The sequence below is a fragment of the Numenius arquata genome, chromosome Z (assembly GCF_964106895.1).
Source record: "Numenius arquata chromosome Z, bNumArq3.hap1.1, whole genome shotgun sequence".
Classification (NCBI taxonomy): Eukaryota; Metazoa; Chordata; class Aves; order Charadriiformes; family Scolopacidae; genus Numenius; species Numenius arquata.
This window is the reverse complement of record NC_133616.1, coordinates 38,285,068-38,306,882: the sequence shown is the minus strand read 5'-3', so window position 1 is coordinate 38,306,882 and position 21,815 is coordinate 38,285,068. Positions and strand designations below refer to the sequence as shown.

General features: G+C 40.3%; 1 protein-coding gene across 1 annotated transcript in view; it reads left to right on the top strand.

Annotated features, from left to right (window-relative positions):
- The window catches only part of PCSK5 (proprotein convertase subtilisin/kexin type 5), a 258,951-nt gene extending 244,080 nt beyond the window's left edge, over positions 1 to 14,871 (top strand). The window contains exons 30-37 of the mRNA XM_074166803.1: positions 3,448 to 3,665; positions 5,101 to 5,337; positions 5,842 to 6,072; positions 7,703 to 7,880; positions 9,052 to 9,269; positions 12,048 to 12,163; positions 13,694 to 13,880; positions 14,468 to 14,871. Coding sequence (XP_074022904.1) covers positions 3,448 to 3,665; positions 5,101 to 5,337; positions 5,842 to 6,072; positions 7,703 to 7,880; positions 9,052 to 9,269; positions 12,048 to 12,163; positions 13,694 to 13,880; positions 14,468 to 14,871 — 1,789 coding nt within the window. The remainder of the gene's footprint in view (positions 1 to 3,447; positions 3,666 to 5,100; positions 5,338 to 5,841; positions 6,073 to 7,702; positions 7,881 to 9,051; positions 9,270 to 12,047; positions 12,164 to 13,693; positions 13,881 to 14,467) is intronic.
- The last annotated feature ends 6,944 nt before the right edge of the window (positions 14,872 to 21,815 follow it).

Genomic DNA, 21,815 nt, shown 5'->3' with positions numbered 1-21,815 from the left:
ACCTATATATACACATAAAATCTGTGCTACACAATATGAATAACTTGCTTGGTTAACCTTTTTCTTTAGAAAAATGTGCAGCTTCTTCTTTTCTTACAATCAGTACAAATTCTCTGGCAGTACTTTCCTGCTAACTTTGTCAAATAAGTCAATAAGGTCAAGTGGAACAGATTCCTATCATTAAATGTCAGACTAAATGCAAAGTAATTACACTAAAGCCTACTCTAGTCCAGAAACAACTTTTAATATTAGAAGTTGTGGCATACAAACAAGGATAATGTTTTGCCATTAATACATTTGTTCTCAGTACACATAGTTCCCATAGTTATCCCACATGGGGTCAGTATAACAAATTTCAACCTTTCCATATATCACTAGTCTTTTCAGCTGTTATTACCGCCCTTTTTTCCAAATTCCAGACTATAAATAATGGCTTCCCAGACATCATTCAACAAAGTTCACCCGAGTTAAATTCTGGTTTCAGTCTCTGAGGCAAAGTTCTTGAGGCATAACTACTCTCCACTGGAGCAGAGGATTGTATGAGATATTTTTTTAGGATTTTTTTGAGTTTTGGCACATGCTGTAGGGGATGGAAAGGGTTGACTTGCTGCACTGATAATTTCTGACAGAGGATTTTGAGAGACTAGGCTAGCTGAGTACTTAAGACTGGAACAAGAGAAGATAGGACTGTGAGAAATAGATGCAGGATCTTAGGAGATCAAAGCTTAGGAGACAGATGAGAATAGATGGCAAGCACAGCTCTTCTTATCTTCTCTCTAACCTTGCTCCAAATGCGTCTCCTCAGACTTCTTTTTGAAAGATCATCTCCAAAAAGGAAAGGAAAAGCACCTTTCTACAGGGAAGAATGAGCTTGTTAATGTGAAGTACATGTTCTGGGACTACTTTCTATGTCAACTTCTTCCTTAGAGCCAATCAATGGCTGTAAACATATGGATTAGCAATCATCTCAAAATGTGGATTTGCTTTTCCTTTAAGCTTCTAAAATTTTCGTTTTGAGAGTGTAGGCAGATTGGATTGCATCCAGCCTCTCTTTTTATCCCTCTTCTCCTGAAATATAGGCACAATTTTTTGCTTACTTTCTTTATGACTAATGGTCCCAACCATGGCTGTCTACCATCACTGTCACACCACAGATAACAGTAAAACATGCTCCCTGTTCACAGTGTCTAGCTTTCTGTCTCTAAATCACAGAATCACAGAATGACATGGGGTTAGAAGGGACCTCTGGAGATCATCTAGTCCAACCCCCCTGCCAAAGCAGGTCCACCTAAAGCAGGTTGCACAGGAACTTGTCCAGATGGGTTTTGAATGTCTCCAGAGAAGGGGACTCCACAACCTCCCTGGGCAGTCTATTCCAGTGCTCTGCCACCTGCCACCCTCAAAGTAAAGTTTCTCCTCACGTTTAGGTGGAACTTCTTATATTCAAGTTTGTGCCCTTTTCCTCTTGTCCTATCCCTGGGCACCACTCGAAAAAGACCGGCCCCGTCCTCTTGACACCCACCCTTTAAGTATTTATAAGCATTGATCATATCCTCCCTCAGCCTTCTCTTCTCTAGACTAAAAAGACCCAAGTTCCTAAGCCTCTCCTCACAAGGGAGATGCTCCAGGCCCCTAATCATCTTTGTAGCCATCTGCTGTACCCTCTCCAGCAGTTCCCTGTCCTTCTTGAACTGGGGAACCCAGAAGTGGACACAGTACTCAGATATGGCCTCACCAGGGCAGAGTAGAGGGGCAGGATAACCTCTCTAGACCTGCTGGTCACATTATTCCTTTTGCACCCCAAGATGCCATTGGCCTTCTTGACCACAAGGGCACATTGTCAGCTCATGGTCATCCTATTGTCCACAAGGACTCCTAGGTCTTTCTCCTCAGAGGTGCTCTCCAGCAAGTCAGTCCCCAACCTGTACTGGTGCATAGGGTCATTTCTCCCCAGGTGCAGCACCCTACACTTGCTTTCAATATTGAAGTACATCAGGTTCCTCTCTGCGCAACTCTCCAGCCTGTCCAGGACTCGCTGTATGGCAGCACAGCCTTCCGGCGTGTCAACAACTTTTCCCAGTTTTGTATCGTCAGCAACCTTGCTGAGGATACACTCCATACCCTCATCCAGGTCATTGATGAATATATTGAAGAGGACTGGACCCAGTACTGACCCCTGGGGGACTCCACTTGTTACAGACCTCCAACTAGACTCTGTGCCCCTAATAACAACCCTCTGAGCTCTGTCTTTCAGCCAGTTTTCAATCCACCTCACTGTCCATTCCTCTAATCCACACTTCCTAAGCTTACCTATGAGGATGCTGTGGGAGACTCTGTCAAAAGCCTTGCTGAAGTCAGGTAGACAACATCCACCGCCCTCCCCTCATCTATCCAACCAGTCATGCCATCATAGAAGGCTATCAGGTTAGTCAGACATGACTTCCCCTTGGTGAATCCCTGTTGACTACTTCTGATTGCTTTCTTTTCCTCCATATGCTTTGAGATGACTCCCAGAACGAGTCGTTCCATCATCTTTCCAGGGATGGAGGTGAGGCTGACTGGCCTGTAGTTTCCCAGGTCCTTCTTCTTGCCCTTTTTGAAGACTGGGATGGCACTGGCTTTCCTCCAGTCCTCAGGCACCTCGCCTGTTCTCCAGGACCTTTCGAAGATGATGGAGAGCGGCTCAGCAACGACTTCTGCCAGCTCCCTCAGCACTAGCGGGTGCATCCCATCAGGATCCAGGGACTTGTGGGTATCCGGTTCACTTAACTGCTCCTTAACTTGGTCTTCTTGCACCAAGGGAAAGGCTTCCTTTGTCCAGTCTTTCTCTGATTCTTCCAAATTCTGTGGCTCCCGAGGGCTGGCCTGAGCAGTAAAGACTGAAGCAAAGAAAGCATTTAGCAACTCCACCTTCTCTGCCTCCTAAATGCAGGTACTACTTCAGTTTGTTGTGGTTTTTTTTTTCAATCCCAGCCCTCCTTGTTCTCCCCAGCCTTCACACTTCAAGAGTTTTCTCTTCTCTTTCTGCCCTCTAGGGTCACTGAGGTTGTACTTCTCTGTCTTTCCCTGATATTATTGTTGAGGGTCAGCTGTGCAAGACTAGAGATTGCATCTTTCTTTTCCCAAACATTATAGATCTTCCTATCTATCCCCCTTCCTAAGGGGGTAATCAAGACATGAGCAAGAAAATCCAACATCCCTTAGTCACTAGGTAGAAGAACAAAGGAAGGCCAGACTCCTTCATAGCACTAAACATGTTCATTTCTGCTTGCAGGCAGAGGGGATGTGTGTGGAGGATGGGCAACAAATTGGATAAGAAACCTGTTTGATCCAGTAAAACATGTATGCTAGGAAAATCTCATTTATAGTCATAATTTTTACAGCTTGGATTGTTTGATAACTATACATTGACTGACAGAATGTTTTGTGTTTGTTTTCATTCAACAGGGGATATTTTGATGATTCTGAGACTTGCAAGGAATGCAGTGAATCCTGTAAGACATGCACGGGAAGTGCATCCAAATGCCTGTCCTGTAAAAGTCCTTTGCTTCTGGAGCATGGGATATGTAAACCTACCTGTTCAGAGAAGCATTTTGCCTCTGAAGGAATCTGCAAACACTGCCCTGAAATGTGTCAGGAGTGCATTCACAATGAAACATGCAAAGGTATTATAAAGAAATGGTCTTGAGTTGGCTAAAATCCATCTGGATCTGCCTAGAGACAGACTGACAGAAACACAGATCTGAGAAGAACTCCCTAATGAGCAGAAATAAAAATAATATATGAATATATCACTGTTAACCTCTAAGATAGCAGCTAAGCAACAAGTGCTTTATGATAAGACTCAGTCTAAACCATTAATCTGTAGAGATTTCACATTGCTTTAGCTGTTCCTGTTGACCTTGGAGATTTCTGCTGGTTTGATTGCAATTCTGACCTAGTGTATCCATGCCTAAACATTTGCATACACATTTACACCAATGTGAAATGGAGAATGTTTCTTTCCTAGTTTGTTTGAACTTTACATGTCTTTACCATTTTTGCAAATGAAGACCCATGGTAGAAAATGAAATCTCTGTAATGAAACATATTAGGAAAGCCTTGGATATCCTTGAGAGTCTGAATGTCCCCATGAAAACTCCAGGATAGATAATGTTGAGCAAGCCATTCCAAAAACATAAACATGGATGAAACAAACAAACAAACAAACAAACAAACAAAAATCATCCACAAAGCTATTAAACCAAGTACTCATAATAAAATTAGTGGCTCAATACCAGCTCTATCCAAAGACAAACATTCAGGTCTGTATATTCCAGCCAGACTCATATTTTAATACTAAACCAAAAAAATTTCAGATGTGGACATCCCTGATTTTGTAGGAAGTTCATAATGCAGATATAATATCTCTGCAGAAGTCCACCTATATTCAGTGGCAGCACGGTTTGGTTAATATCAACAAAACTGAAGAGGTGACTGAGCTTCTCAGCCTCTTGATGCAACATGGAAGACGCTGTGTGAGGGCTGGGCCCTTATGGCAGTTTGGAGGGGAAAGAGTTGAAAAAGAAAACACTAGCTTCCCAAGCTGTCCTTGCGGGGGTCAGTCTCTTCTCCCAAGTTACAGATGATAGGACAAGAGGTAATGGCCTCAAGTTACGCCAGGGGAAGTTCAGGTTAGATATTAGGAAATATTTCTTTACTGAAAGGGTTGTCAGGCATTGGAATGGGCTGCCCAGGGAGGTGGTTGAGGCACCATCCCTGGAGGTATTCAAGAGAGGAGTTGACATGGTGCTTGGGAATATGGATTAGTGTTGGGTGGTGTGGTGGGGTGTGTGTGGTTGGGTTTTTTTGTGGTTTTTTTTTTGTTTTGTTTTGTTTTTTTTTTTTTTGTTTTTTGTTTTTTGGGGTTTTTTTTGGTTGGACTAGATGATCTTAAAATGTCCCTTCCAACCTAGGTGATTCTGTGATTCTGTGATTCTTACCTCCTGTTATGACAGGCATTGCAGGATTTATGGTTTCCTAGGGTTTCTTCACCCCCTCTCTTAGGGAGGTCAGAATTTGCTGCCTGTTTGCTTACCTGTTGTTTGCTGTCCTCTGTAGAGTGCATGGACGAGTTCCTCCTACACGACGGGCAGTGTGTTCAGGACTGCCCTTCTCACTTCTACGCTGAAGGCAAGCACTGCTTTCCCTGCCATCCAAACTGTAAGGATTGTGATGGGCCAGACTTGGACGACTGCACTGAGTGCACCATCAACTACTTTGTCCTCTACGGTGGCACGTGTTTCGATGAGTGTCCTGAAGGGACCTACTACGAAGAAACCACTAAAGACTGTCAAGGTTGGCAGCTCTTGTTTTCCCCAGAATGGTACTGAGATACAAGTGGGTCTCATTAAAGACTATCTTCAAAGAGCCTGCATGTGCCGGCTAATGTTGCTGTCAATGTCCTGGAAACAGAGGAGATAGCTAATCCAGAAAAATAACAAGGCAGAGCTTAGAACAGCAAAAGTTGGAGAAAACTGAGAGGGAGGTAGGAAAGCTAGATATATTTAATATTATGGGCAATCACTCAGGTAAAATGGTGAGTGTTGCTGGAGACAGTATGTTGAGAATGACCGCTCAGCAAAAGTAGTTCCAGTGCAAAAGGAAATCTAAGCATTATGCATTAACCTGCTTTCAGATTGAAAACAGTAAAACGTCTGACTACGCAGAAGCAGTGTTATCACTCCGTTCCCATCAGCCTCTCATCCTGAGATGATGACTGCTCCTTCCAAAACTGAAGCTGAAATAATTACCTCAAATGCAACAAGAAATGGTGACATTCCTACTGTTTGTCTATTTCAGCATGCAATAGGACATGCCAGACTTGTTCTTCTTCCGCTGCCTGCCTTACTTGCAGAAATGGCCTGATGCTGAACCATGACGGGCACTGTGTGGCATCTGGATACTGCTCTCACACTGAGTACTACGCTGAGAAAACTCAGACTTGCAATTCTTGTCACAAGAAATGCTTCCGCTGCTCAGGACCCACTGAACACGAGTGTCTAAGCTGTGCAAATAACCACTATCTTCTCAGTAAGTGTCTTGCTCCCGCCTCTAGACTTTATTCTACACTGAAAGCCCAAAATAGGCAAGTTTCTTTCACATTTATGAAACCTCTAGGGCTGCTTCAGCCAATCTAAATATTGCAAACTTGACCTGACAAGTAGATAACTTGTGCAGAGATAATTACTTCTGCAGGGTTACCTGGAAACTCTGTGAGACTGCGCTTGCTACTCATTGGGGCTAAAGCAGGACTTCTAAGTAGCAACAAACTCCACAGTTAAACAAAACCTGTATGTTTCATTTACTTGGTATGTACTGTTCCTGTTGTTTCCTACAGCAAAACTGAAAAAGACAAGAAGGGTATCCTTAGCATTGTTTGGGTTTTTTTTGTTTGGTCTTTTTTTTTTTTTTAAATGTAGCACAAAGAGCTCACATTTTCATGTTGGCTTGTATAATCCCTGCAGAGATCTGATGAGCAAAGAAATACTTAAGCAGAGCTGTTATAAAGTTGTTCATGGATGACTAGGCCAATATGTAGTGGATGGCTGAGGTACAAAACTACTTTTCCGACTTTGGAGCATTGTCTCAGAAACGAATTGGTAAAAAATGTAAAACCCCAGGACTTAAACTTACTTCTTTTCATATTCTTTAAAGAGCAAATAAAAATTTTAGAAAATCATTGGAAGAAAAAATTATTAAAATTGTCTTTCATGCAGGAAAAATCTAAAGATAGTTTGAATTAAAACTGAACCTGAGCTTTTCAAGTCTAATTCTGATGCAGATTTTGCGTTCTTAAATTTCTGAGGTCTTGCATCAGACTCGTCTCTTTTATCAACACACTCAGCTGCTTTGCACCATTACAATTGGTAAAGTTGATGGAAGTACGTAAATAAACATCTTGGAGTGGAGAAAGAACTGTAAGAAAAATAGAAATAAGGGGAAGCATCTTCCTTAGCCCAGTTGCAACTCAAGCAGCAAAACTGTAAAGACAAGCTAGATAATGAGTACAAGCTACTAATGATCACTGCTCTCTTAGCTTGATGCACTTGCAGTTAGTTGCATCACTTCTAACTTCTCGTTCAATATTCCTATTATGATGACCCTCTGAATTGTCAGTGAAGAAGTGGGATGTACTTTGTACATTTGGCAGCATTACGGGCATTTATTCCCATAACATAAAGCAGCAGCCACAGACAGGGGTAAAGACCAATGAACAAATGTCATTAAATCTCAAATTAACCATCAGATTCATCATATAATACAGAATGCAATGAGGCTGATGTTTGGAGTAAAACCTGAGGAAAATGGCAATGCAGACAGAAAGTTTCCTAATTACTGTTTCATCTTTTGTATATTCTGAAAGAAATGACAGCTGCTGTTCATTGTTATGTATTATGCATTTATGTTTCCCAAAGATAAAACATTAACTCTTCTGAAGAGCCTGCTAATGTATGTAAAATGCAGAAATGAGGACTCATGAACTGACAAGACTTAGAAAAATGAAAAATAATTACTATATTCCAACATTCTCTTTTCTTGTTCTGGTACATGCTCTAACAGCATCTCCTGTTAGAGAGTTTGCTCTAACACAGTGGTTTGAGATGTTTTATAGCAGCAAATACTGAATATGATGTGTTATTTTGCATTGTTGTTTGTGCAGATACAACCTGTGTTGAAACATGCCCAGATGGGTATTATGTTGACAGCGATGAGGGACAATGTTCCCCATGCCACAGTGCCTGTGTCACTTGCACTGGAAAACACAGCTCACAGTGCCTTTCCTGCAAACCGGGCTGGTACAGACAAGGAAAAGGATGTGTAAACCAGTGTCCAGCGGGGTAAGGTCCAAGATCTTTAGCTAAGAGCTACATTACTGAGAGATCTTTGAGCAATTAGATCACTTTGCCCTATTCTTCTTCAGAGTGAAATAGAACTGAATTCTATTTTCAGGTGTCCCAGTTGTCCCAGTATGTTGTCCCAGTACAGAGGTAGTGGGAACCTCCCCTTACAGTAGAAAACTGTAAAGTTGGTGCCCAAATTGAGATCCGATATTCTTACACTCCAAGAATGTTCTTCGGTTATGCTTATACAGCAGAATAAATGTACTAAGCTGTCTGTTAGTCAGCTTGAGCACAGGAAGCAGTGTAACTTCCTTCAAGCACACTTGCAGCCTCCATCTAACCTCAAGTTTGGACGAGATTACTTTTGTTCTGCATTGAGTGAATGTTTCTAGTGGATCATAATAAAACCGACCATTAAAACACCTTTCAACTGAAGACTCAGAATTCTAGACAGCAACTTTCCATTTAATTTCAAAATGTGAATTCAGTGTGCTCTTGTAAATATGTCCCAGATACTCAAATTTGGGAAGTGGGCCTATAATTTCTGGTTCAGGTCCATTTCATTTTGCAGTAGCGTACAATCATGCTGGCTGTTAAATTGAAATATCATCCAATTAAATTGCAAGTCTGTAATGACCACATCTCAACAAATCCACAGTGCAACAATTCTTTTTTCCCTGACAACATAACTTAGTTGAACACTGTTCTTCTGCTGTTATCCTTTGGCTAAGCCTGTTTGTACACTGCAAGGAAATACAAAATTTCTGAATTTTCATTTGACAGCAGGTGATCAGGAGCAATAAGGAATTCAGTGCTTACCCAACATCTTCAGGTTATCTCTTGCAGAGTCAGAACAGAGTTGAGGTTTTCTGAGCCCTGCTTATTTATATACCTACTTTGTGTCTGAATTCGCCCTACATCTTAGAAAGCTTTGCTTTATACATCCTTAATTTACAAAGTCTTGCTTTATAGCTGAATTCCTATGGCCAAGCTGAATTAACGGAAATTAATTCTATTTTCACTGAGATTGCAAATGCTTACTGTGATCACACCACTACCTCTTATATACATTTATGTAATCACAGTAAAAGCTAAGGGTGAAGGATGTTTTGGGTTTCCTGTCACTGCTGGGCTTTATGCAAAGCCATGACTATCTGATCTGTTTTAGGTATTTCGCACAAAACTCCACTGGCTCATGTGAGAGATGCCACAAGAGCTGTAAGGAGTGCATGGGGCCTCAACCCACAGACTGCCTTTTCTGTGATACGTATTTCTACCTGCTGCGCTCCAAGAACCAATGCGTTAGCTCTTGTCCTGAGTATTACTTTGAGAGCAAGGACAACAACGTCTGTGAAAGATGCCACCCTTCCTGCCGAACTTGTGAAGGTAAAAGCATACACTCTGCTTCGACCAAAAAAAGAGTTATCAAAATACCTGCCAACTCTTTGGTTTTGTTTTCGTTTTGGTTTTGGTTTTTTTGCTCTCTGCTCCAAGATTTGGAAACACTTCTCAAAGAGACATACCACGTACAGTGCTACCAACCTGCCCATGACCTAAGTGGCTGCAGTGGGTGATGCAGACCTTCCCTGGGGGCTGCCGGGTTACCCCTGGCCCTGGGTGACTTGCTGTGCTGGTTGGTTCATGCCTCCACCTTACTTTAGAGTATTGACTGACCAAGATCGAAGGAAGGATATGAATTCCTGCCAAGCTCCCCACAGGGCTGCCTCCAGCCACAGAGCACAAGCGTAAAGGCAGCCCCTCACAGGGAGGGCTGGGAGGGAATCTTGGTGCCAAATCAGTGAAGGAAAACAAACTGAGAACGGTAATGAAGTTTCCATCAGCCAGACCTCTCACAAAGATCCTCACCAACTTCAAAAAAAAAAAAAAAGAGGCTCTGTTGGTGTTATGGTTTGAGGAGCCCACAACGATTTATTGTCGTTCAGACAATTATTCTATCACCCAATAACTTCTCCCTAGCGGGGATGGGGAATCAGGAAAAAAAAAAGGAAACCCTTGGACTGAAATATGAACAGATTTAATAGAGTAAGACTAGATATTTAACATTAATAACAGTAAAGAACCAACATTCATACTGATAACAATATAAGATATACAAGGATTATACTCAGCCAGTTCTATCAGTGGGAAGCTGTGCACTCCCAGCAGGGACAGCAAACATCGGACACTGAGAGTGCTATGGCTGTGGGAGGAAGGGGTCCTGCATGTCCTTCAGGGGTCTGACAAGGGGGCAAGAAGTTCTCAGGACCGCAGCCATCATGGGAGAGAGAGAACTCAGCAAACTTTCTAATTTATATTGAATGTGACATTCAGGGTATGAAATAATCCTGTTTGCCAGATTTAGTCATGTGCCCAGGCCTTGCTTCTCCTCATCCCTGCACCTGACTAACTCAAAAACCCTGAGACCTTGAAATGCACATACCATAGCTGGTTATAAAGTAAATATTGTCACAAATTCAGACACCAGAGTCTTCTAAAAACACAGTTCTCCCAGGCATTTGAAGAAAAATTAATCCTGTGTTGCTCAGACCAGGACAGTTGGTTGGGGCTGGACCTCATTTCTCACACAAACACTGAAAAATGACTGAACAGTATCTCACTCTTTGAGTTGTCCTACTATGTGTTGCTCTGTGGAAGCCAAGGAACCTAAATCCAACCACACATCTTTACAGTCTGCAAAGGGAAGAATAGAAAATCAACAGCTAACAACACTTGAGATAACAGTAAGTCCTTAAAGCGTATCGTTAGGGTGAAAAGTAAAACAAAACAAAAAGCAGTGATATCTGCTGCTTTTAATACAGTTAAGTATTTTTCAAAGTTAACTTTGGGCGACCATCTGTTTTGCTCTGTAACACACTTATGTATTCAGTTTCTTCTTTTTCTTAATTCATCCAATTCTGAAGCAAGCAGCATTAATCCCCTTGGACCCATTTGGTGTCCTATTCTATCTGACAAGCATCATATGATAGCTAACAGGTGCCATTCTGCAGCTTAGAAGACACCACATTCTAATATACAGAATTTGTTTTGGATAGTGGATATACTGGATAGCACAGATGGCTAATTGCAACATAACAATATTTAAAATTGTGGAAACAACTCCTAGAGTGAAGCCACCTTCAAGAACTATTAAAATGTAATTGTATGACAACACTATAACAAGTAACAGAACTATTTTGGCTTGGATTTGTGGCAAAAAGCCATTTTAACTTACAGATTACTTCCACTGATTTTGCTTTATTTGGGATAAATGCTACAGGACATATTTTCTATCATAATTACAGAGACACTAAAATGAAACACAAGCCAGTTCTTCTAAACAGCAAGCCTGCAGGTGTTCTGAAATGCATCTGCATTTCTGATGTATGAGCTAAAAAGTGTTGTGGTGTCTCATGCTTAAGAGCAGGAAGGCAAACCCTGCACTGGCTGCAGAAATCACAAAGTAAATTCACTGGGTTATAGAAGGTTGCTGGCTTCACCTGTTTAACTGCTGCTAATGTGAACTACTTGCATTTCCATTTTCTTTCTTTCAGACAGTGGCAGAAAATGCCTATTTGCAGGGAAATGGACAGGTGCATCTTAACACATAGGACAAACCCTTCAATGTTTCACAGAAACACTGAGTGCAGCATCTGTCCTCAAAGAGTCTCCAATACACAAAGTGCATATGATGCTCTGTTTGCGCCTAGTGAAGAATTTTTTTTCCTATGCAACTGAAGAATTTATTTTGCTATTCAAACATAAACATACCTTAATTCATTGTGGTTTGAAGCGGGTTAGCTAGCAGGCCTAATAAGTATTGATTTTGTGAAGGAGAGCATTTGTCCAAGGCTTCCCACAATTTTTCTTCAATGCACTGACATAATTCATTTCCTGAATGTGTCACAGCTTCCCTGTACAAGTGATTCCCATATCAGCTTTTCTTAATAACAAAACACATAAGAAATACACTTTGTGCCCTCGTAAAACCTCAAGCCTAGGACCAAGCTCCTTCTAACACCAGCCTCCTCATGCTGGACTCATCACTGCTGATTCTTGCTGTTGACAAATAACCTTTTCTTTGGTGGCAGCAATCAGTATAATATTTAAAGGAAGTTAGATGACAATTTTCCTGTTGTAAAATTGTTGTTTTATTTGCCTTTCTAGGCAAGGGAGTATTCAGCTGCACGTCTTGTGTATGGAGTTACAGTTTATTGAATGGAATATGCAATTTGGAGTGTTTTGTAGGTGAATACAAAGTCCAGGAGCCACCAGGACAAGAGGTACCTATTCGTAGGCATTTTCTCCTGTGATTTGTACACTGAACTTAACTCTGAACATAATACGAACAACACAGAATGCTCTTCTGTGAGTTTTCAAGGCCGCTTATCTTTAAATATGCTTCCTTTTTCCTTCTCTTGGCAGAAGAAGCATTGTCTCTTTCTGGAGTTGTCAACAATGATATCAAAGCCATGTGAACAAAATCAGATATATTAGTAATTGAGCATTTTTTTTCTTCCAGTATAATTAAAATTTCCCCACAGACTTCTGTTGCTTTTTCTGTAAGAAATCACATCGCATTTCCTGATGACAGCTCTGATGGTAGAAATCTCTAGTGGAGAGACAGACTAAAGCTAACAGAGCTGTGTATTTAGTAGAGTAGGACCACAATTAGGTTTAGGATTGTACCACAAGACTGGGCACTCCAGCTTCCAGATTTCCACACCAACTGCCTTTCAAAGATGTTTATTCAAGAACATAGCAGAAAGGCACGCCAGCTGGCCTGAGATGCTGTATGCCCTGGAGTCTCTGGCCTGGAATATGCCCTTAGAAGCGTTGATCCATAACTGTGAACCTGAGAAAACAGCTTAAGAGCTGGGCACCACAGAGGTCTGCAGTTCTTTGCAAGAGCTTTGACTCTATGAAACTGGACCTCCTGCTATGACCCTTCCATCTTGCCCCAGTTCTTCAACTCAGGACAAGCAGCCTTGCAGGTCTGACAGCAAGTTATTGGAGTTTCCAGATCCTCACAGTGAATATGGGGTTCTGGTCCCATGGCAGAAAAATAGAATTTTTTTTCAATAGACCAGGAACTGGGTACACTGGAAGCCCTGAATTACCCGAGCTCAGAGCATTATCATTCTGTAAGGTAGCTGTGACAACAGTGATCTCCAGTAGTCTTTGTACACAGAGGCTCCCAGGAGCCGATCTGGAATTTGAGAATTGTGTTTGAATCTAAGGTGTTTCTTTAAAACAGATCTAACACTATCTAATAAAAATCTGGTTTGCTAGAAAATTTCCAGGCAGATTTATTTCTTATTTCTGCTCCTTCCCAAGCTAGAAAGGAAATTCATTCTCTCAGCTGCCTTTTCTTTTTCCAGAATATTTCATGTTGCTCTTTCCATGTCACTTACTTTTACTACTCTCTTGAATACACTTCTTGAAGGCCACTTTACCACTTTACCATCATTACTGCCAAAAAACCATAGATCTGCTAGCGTGGGACTAGCAAAACAATAACACGCTTTCTGGCCAAAGAGCTTACAGTCTGAATGAATTTTAGCTTGCTGTCTAGTTAAGTGAGATCTCTATGCTCCTACAACACTTTCCCCCCTCTCCTTACAAGCAGACCACTGAGAACCCAGGAAATGCAAACCAAATTTTAGTTTTCCTACTCCCTACGGTACTTTGCCATTGACACCTGTGGTGCCACAGAGATGACCACCCAGAGAGTGAATGACAGGAGAGAACTGCCAGGTCAGCTCCAAAGAATCCCAAATGAAAGGTGCGTTGCTTGTGTTCTGTGTCTGAAGGAGGACAAACCCAAGTGTGAGAGATGCGACAGCTCGTGCACCGAGTGCAAGGGACCTGGTCCTCTCAACTGCACGGTCTGTCCAGCCAGCATGCAGCTCTACCTGGAGGAAAGCCGCTGCCTGCCCTGCTGCAGCGACTCTGACCTGGAAGGCACCCCAGAGTGCTGTGACTGCAGTGAAACACAAGGTAGGACCGTGCTTAGCCCGTGAAGGGCTTTACGACTGGCTAGGCTGACATTTAAAAAATCAAGCAGGGGATGGAGCAAAAACGCGCTGCTGAGCTGCAGGCACACGGTGTGTTTCTGCTGTTCCATCACCAGAATAAGAAGGGCTTTAGACAAATGACAGCAATCACGACTTATGCAGGAGATGGCACCTTCTTTCACTCACAGCTATTGTGCTAAGTGGCCAGGCTTTTCATAAACCAGATGGCTGGGAACAGTTTGCTTCAATGGAGAGCCAGCTGAATCACTGTATTTTAAAGTCATCGTGTTAAAACATCTTTGTGTGCCTGTTGGCTTTGCTGCTTCTTTTTGATTATTGCTAATCTAATAAAGAAGCATAGCTATCCCAGTGACCTTGCTTGCGTCCTTATACCATCACAGCTACAAGAACACACTTGCAGTACAGAAAGAGTATGGCATTTAGTCGAGTGCAGATAAAAATGTAAGCAGGCCTAAACATTGTGCCGGGTTTTTTTTAAGATAAATACCTCCCCACCATACTCGTGCACACAAGCTCATTTAGTTCTTTTTTTTTTAACTGCTGTTGTAGATGACTGTGTATTACGGACCACTCTACCACCCAAGAGCAAAAGCAAAACTACCTTCTTTATTATTACCTGCATTTTGCTTCTCCTTGTCATTGGAGCCATTGTATTCATTTGGAGAAAATCACGAGCCAAAACCCAGGCTGTCAGTAAAGGTGGGTATGAGAAGCTGACAAATCACTCCAAAACGTTTCCTTCCTACCTGAGCAACTACCATGAGAGTCCCAGTTACCAGGAAGATCAAGTGATTGAGTATAGAGATCGAGATACTGAAGATGATGACGAAGAAGATGACATTGTATACATGGGCCAGGATGGCATGGTCTATCGCAAATTTAGATACGGACTTTTGGAAGATGATGAGGAAGATGAGCTTGAATACGATGATGAAAGTTATTCATTTAGATAACTCTTTAATAATTTATTCATTTCCTGCTTTGTTGCTTTTCGTATAAAATTACAGTAATTTAGTTAAGCATGTTTAGTTATTTCTTAGCATGCTGAGTTCAAGATTTTAGCTAACAATTATTGTGAGAGCAGAATGGTTTCTAAGAACCTTTTTTCCTAAATCTTTACATAAATCCTTGCTAGGCTTTTAAGTAGCACTCCAGACATAGGCTGGCGAAGAGATTATGTTTCTGTGCATTTGTGTGGAGGGTAAATCCTTTCCCAATATGTATTTGTGTGCATTATAACTAAGACAAACTCTGCTTCAAACCATGCACACACAGTTATTGAGAACCTTGCCAATCACTACTAGAAATGTGCAGATACAAGCAATACAGGCGTATTTATCTACCTGATAAACGCCATGGGGATATGATGCCAGCACTTTACTACTTTGTGATTACAGTTACTCAGCAGTTCATAATAGAATAGGCAAGTTTGCTGACTTTACCTGGATTTTTTTCATTGCTATCATCTGTTGCACCCGTGTTCCTCGAGCCCAACACATTCCTCCTTATAATCTCATAGCATACTTCCCAGTGAAATTGTGCATCTATGACATGATGTTTTACGATTTCTGATTGTGACTCTGCTCCACGTAACTATATTGTATTCACAGTTTGTATGAAACATAAGTAAAATATTTCATATAGCAACCTCTGATTAATCTTTACTGTGGTATTTGTCAAGTAACCTTTCATTGTACACACAAAATTCTGGGTTTACTGCAAAGAGAAGTATGGTCTATAAGCATGCCCACAATAAAAGGACACCTTTTGTCTTTTTAGCTACCTTCTCAGTGATTTAAACACAGAACATTTACTCAAGCAACTTTTCCATTTCTATTGTGAATGGCTTGGGATATTCAGACAATGGCAAAGGAAATACTTAGCACTTACTTGGTAAAGTAACTTAAAGGAACACAGCAATGTGATTTTTTTATTATTATTACAGAAATATAATTTATCATACTAAAGAAAAGGATGCTCTTCAGGGTCCTTTGTTGTGAAAGAATAAATTCTTCACACAAAACTGTCTGGAAAAAACTGTTATTTGTCAAGTTTCATTCACTCTTAATGTTCCTTTAGATATCCAGTAAGAATCTGCTCTAGAACTATAAATCAATTGGTTAGATTTAGTGTCTAGAAATGAATTGTGTTAAAATACCTAATTTTTATGGCTCAATGCCTTACTGGAATTTTTTCTATGTTTGGGCACAGCGATTCAACCACATTTGAGCTATCAGCTACATATTCTTTCACTTCTGATTGCTCCTGCTCTGCAGGAAGGAAGCTTTCCTTCTGGATGTCAAAAGGGGGCTTAGCCCTACAAGGAAGGGGGCTTCCTTCCTTGTAGGGCTAAAGCTGTACAGGCAGAGCTGAGACATCATTTTATAGGAGAGAAGCAGTACTGGTAAATTCCCTCCACCCAAAAAAAAAGCAGTGCTTTTTGGGAGGGGTTCAAATAACTGCTCAAGTGATAAGCCTGTTCTTAAGCAGTGTCAGCATGCATGCAGCAGCATGCGTGATTTTTACGCTGCAGGGGTAAAGTGACGAGGCGCATGTCTTACGAAATGGCAGATAATTGCCTTGAAGGTGAACCAGTCTTCTTCGGAGAGCAGTGAATAACTGATGACTGAAGTTAGAAGAGCGTGATACGAGGGAAGAGAATCGCATTCAAGCTTCTTATTTTTTTTTAAAGTGGAAGTTTCAAAATACTGGTAAATAGAAAACAGAATAGACCTGAACTTAGTGACCCGCAAAGCCATACCACTTTTACAGCTTTCACAATTAAAACTCCCTGCTAAGAGTCCACAGGGAGACCATGAAAAATAAAATTTAACAATTAATTGGCACAAGAGGAAATCATTCATGAGTCACTCACAATTCTAACAAAATTTGACGGAAAACAGAGTACAACCGAGGAAGCCAGTAATAAATGTACAGAGAACACAGCAAACAAAGGAAATACTGTTTTTCTGGACTATTTTATGGACTTCTAGTTTCTAAGCCTGTTACGCTCTGTCCTGAAAAAAAGCTAGAGGAATTCAAATCCACAGTCATTCAATTCCACAAATCCTTAGCTGTCACAAAGCCAATTCTTCTCCTTTCTCCTGCCTTCTCCACTCACCACAGTGAGAAAGGTGTCCTATAAGAAACATTTTTCAAAAACAAAGCTGTTATAGCATCTCCTCCCTTCAACTGTTCTATAACAAATTTTAATTACTCTCAAATTCTTGTTATCTTTGACAAGTTTATCTCACCCTCTCGCTTCTCAAGCTTTTTTCCCATCTCAAGGCCCGCCCTTCCTTCCACCTGCACCTTTCTTTGCTACTCTCATTCATCCAGGGAGCTTGCAAAGTCCTTCAGTCTTCACCAAGTACTTGTATTTTCTTTATCCTCCTCCCAGGGAACTCTCTCTCATTACCCTTTCAGTAGGAAAGATCTTTCAAAGGGATTTCATAGAAATCACGTATCCTACATCGTTTTACCACCCGCTTAGCTCTCATGTCATCCAGTAATTTGATTTCAAAGGGAAGCGTAGGCCACCAGTGTTCTTTACCCCTTCTTTCTACAGACTGTATGTAAAAAGAGAAAAATTTTCTCTTCCATAACCCTGCCCTGACATTTTGCTAGAAAGGAGGCAGAGGAAAGTAGAGTGTAGGAGTTACATTTCAAGTACCTTGAGGCCCAAGATTCCTCCTGCAGGCTATTCCCTGATCAGACTACATTTTCACAGTATAGCTCATAATTGCCTCTGGGTCTTATACAACTGCAGGACTTCTTTCTGGCTGAGGACTCAGACTGAAATTTCAAACCAAAGATAGGAATGAAAAAATGATAAACTTAATTCAAGAAGGACAGGGAACTACTGGAAAGAGACCAGCGAAGGGCAATGAAGATGATTCAAGGATTGGAGCATCTCCCTTATAAAGAAAGGCTGAGAGAGCTGGGACTCTTTAGCCTGGAGAAGAGAAGGCTGAGGGGAGACCTTATCAATGCTTATAAGTACCTAAAGGGTGGGTTGAAGGAGGACAGAGCTGGACTCTTTTCAGTGGTTGCCAGTGAGAGGACGAGGGGCAATGGGCACAAGCTGGAACATAGGAGGTTCCACTCAAATATGAGAAAAAACTTCTTCACGGTGAGGGTGCCAGAGCCCTGGAACAGGCTGCCCAGAGAGGTTGTGGAGTCCCCTTCTCTGGAGATTTTCAAGACCCGCCTGGATGCAGTCCTGAGTAACATGCTCTGACATGCTCTGGGCAATCCTGCTTTGGCAGGGGAGTTGGACTAGATGATCTCTATGGTCCCTTCCAACTCTAAAAAAATTCAGTGAAATTCAGTGAAATTCAGTGAAATTGCGTAAGTTAACACAGAGATCAAGCCTTTCAAATAGGTATTTTGAGGCACTTGGTTTTCTCATGAAAAATAATGTGTGTTTTAAAGAGAAATATATATTTCTGCATTAAAAAATATTTTCTTAGAAATCAAATTTCCTACTTTAAGTTACCTACAGAAAAATTCTGATTATCCTTAATAAATCAGTGTTTTACCGAGGTCACCTGTGTTCATGTGAGTCCCTGTTGAGGTGGGGACAGGAAGAGGGCAGAAGAATATCTTTCAGATTAGACCAGAACCGACTATTGATTTTTCATCACCCTCAACCTCTTATGTGTACTGTGATTTCAAGACTGAACTTTAAGGAGAAACCAGACACGCATCCTGATGAGGAACAGACAGATATTCTGAATAAGGGCTCAAAAGCACTTTTCAACACAAAGACTTCAGGAAATTTTTCCAGTCTTTTATTTTTTTTCCTAATTAGTACATATATACAACAATAATAAGCTAGCATATCAAACAATAGGTGAGTAAAGATTATGACTGTACACAGATGTACTTGCAATGAACTAGATACATTTATAGGTGTTAAAATGCAAAATTAATAGGAAAAATACACACATGTAAATTCCATTCTCCTTTCAAGGTAGGTGCCAGATGTTCCTACTTCATTGGTTGTTTCCTACTGCTCAGAAATATCTAGGAAGTTGCCAAACACATGTTGTCTGATTTTAACGTCTCTCTTGTGATTTTATTAGTTGTTAACATGATAAAATACAGTTTTTCCATTGGAAAAGATATGTTACAAACCAGTCGGTAATTCTGACTTTTGACCCATCATTCCTTTTCAGATTCAGGTTTACTCTGGAGTAAAGGTCTCAGACCTTAACAAACAAAAGCGATGCACTAATTATCTCTTTGCATGACTTTGCAGGTTTGCATTACCAAATTAACTGAATAGTATAAAGGGAAATAAGTACTCTTTTAATTCTTCCTCATTATGTTGTCTATTTAGCATCTAGATAAGCACATTCTCTTGTTCAGGAAGAGTTCAGGTGCTACACTTACCTAATAAGCATTACACTAAAAAGTTTTTGCTCCATTTTACTTCTTGTGTTCCTCCATCCTTGCTCACTGCATGTTATGTCTAAAATCCTCATCCAACTATTTTTCTGTAATTTCTCCTCCTTCTTGTCACCTACCATCATCTTCATTTCCCAGATTATTTTTTTCCTGATGCAAAAGCCTAAAATTGTCACTGAAGTATCTCACCATTAGTTAAAAAAAAAAAAGCCAAATATAAATTTTACTGTACTCTCTTTCACTGACAAATCTTAGCACTATGGAGAAGCAAGCTAATCTTAACCTCAGAACAATCTAAAAAAAGACAAAAAGTACTTTGCTACTCTGAGCCACAAAAAAGAAAACAAAATAAAATCCTCACTCTTTATAGAAGGTCATTATATAAAGCCAGTACCTTAAGCAACCAATTATGTATTGACATTATCAGCAATGTTTACAAAGTTCTAGTCCCCTTAGAAAACTAAATAGGCCATAAATCTGTTCAAATAACTCCCCTGAAGCAACAGATAATGCAAGTTCTCTAACCATCACACTAGCAAGTAGGGCCTTCAATCTTTAATTTCCTTTACATCTTTCTTCTCCGTTCAGTAAATTACAAGAAAATTAGGGGAAAATGTTATAGCCCTATATAGACCATATTAATTACAAAATAAATTTGAAGGCACTTAGGTATTTTTTTTTAGTATCGTTTTGGTTTCAGATTGAAAACTAGTAGAACATCTGAATTCTTGGAAATTATAGTGCTCAAGTGTTAAACAGAAACCTGAAGAACATAGGTGCTTGAGGATTTAACTTTTAAATCCACGCCTCCAGTGTGGACACTGTGCTGTTAGAACAGCATGATCCGTGACAAATACCAAAGTACACTGAAGAAGTCAACTGCATCTAACACAAAAAGCAATCCTTAGACCATACCCACACCACATTACATTACATTCTTCCCTGATACAACTTTAGGGATGCCACATAGAGGTTATATACAAAGGTCTACATATAAACAGCATGCAAGTATGAGAGAAACCTTTCCCCAAGAGGCCTGAGCCAGATTAATGTGTTTCAAGATACAGGTTTGATTCATTTTCAGCTGCAGCAAACCAACCTTTGCCCTGACTTAGATGAATGTTTAAACAATTGAATGTGAACACAAGAACAGGATGCAACTCTATCCACCTGACTTGTAAAAGAACCAAGCAGTTTTAAATTTTAAAAGAAAGGGTAGTGACAGATCTACTTTCAGGTTATAGAATTCTGAGGATGCAGAATTGCTAGAAGTCTAAGGCAGAATAAAAGTTAAAAAGGATACCAACTGTTAACTCTACACAGCAACTTAGAAACAGCTTTCTAAGGACACCAAAGTTATCAAAACATCAAGGTATCAAAGATATCAAAATAGTACAACGTCTTTTGAAGTGAACTTTCAAAGTTCACCTACTGCAGCTTTGAGATTATTATATTTAGCCACAGTTATCAGATACACATCTGTAACTAGTCAAAGGAGTAAGAACTTTCATCTCCTTTGGCTCAGTACCACCTCCCAACAAAGATGTGGCAGATGAAGTTGCAAAGACCTCAGTGAACTGGACCTCACACATTATTTCTGGCAAATTTTCATCATCCTTCAAGCTTCTCAAGCTTTTTTCCATCTCAAAGTCCTTATGTTTTTTCCTTCCTTCCCCTTGCACCTCCTTCTTAACTATTCTCATTCATCCATGGAGTTTCCAGTAAAGTAGATCTCACACTAGTGCCACTCTTCAGTAGAAATGCTACTAAGGATGCTTTCCAGCATTTTATTTTTCTGTATTCATTTGGAAAAATACGTGTGACAATGTCCGTGTCCACAATATGTAACAGTTATTGAAAATAAATGAAAATATATTCACATCAGTAACAAATTTAACATGATAACTAATGTTAAATTAGTTATTTAACTAATTATTTATTACTATTAACTAATTAGTTATTTAACTAATTTAATAGGTACTTATTTAAAAAAATCAGGTTTTTAAAATTTATTTTCAAGTTTTAGTAACCTGGATTTCATTTTCAGGCAGACTTTGAGCAGACGATGTTATATACATAGAGAATCTGTCCTAAAGTAAAAAGAATACCAACTAAGTACAGGTGCCGTATTGGTTTCTAGGAAGGCTCCAAATTCAAAATATAGTCAGCCATTCAAGAAGTCTGTATGAATAACTATTGCAGACTATTTGTCTGTGCACATTGTGCCTTTAGATTTTCTAAGTGTGAAGACATGTTGCATCTTAACATCTGCTAAGCACAGGTTCTTTAGGGTACTAGAACACCAGCTAGTTTAATGTCACAGCTGTCCAAAAGAGATCATTATTACCTATGCACATTTGAAAAAAAAAAAAAATCTTATACTGGTATTCTCACATTGTCAATAAACTCCATTTCAGAACAGTAATAGACTTCAGAAGGAGACAGTCAATTAAAATGCACCATAGGCTTTATTTAAGTAGTATTT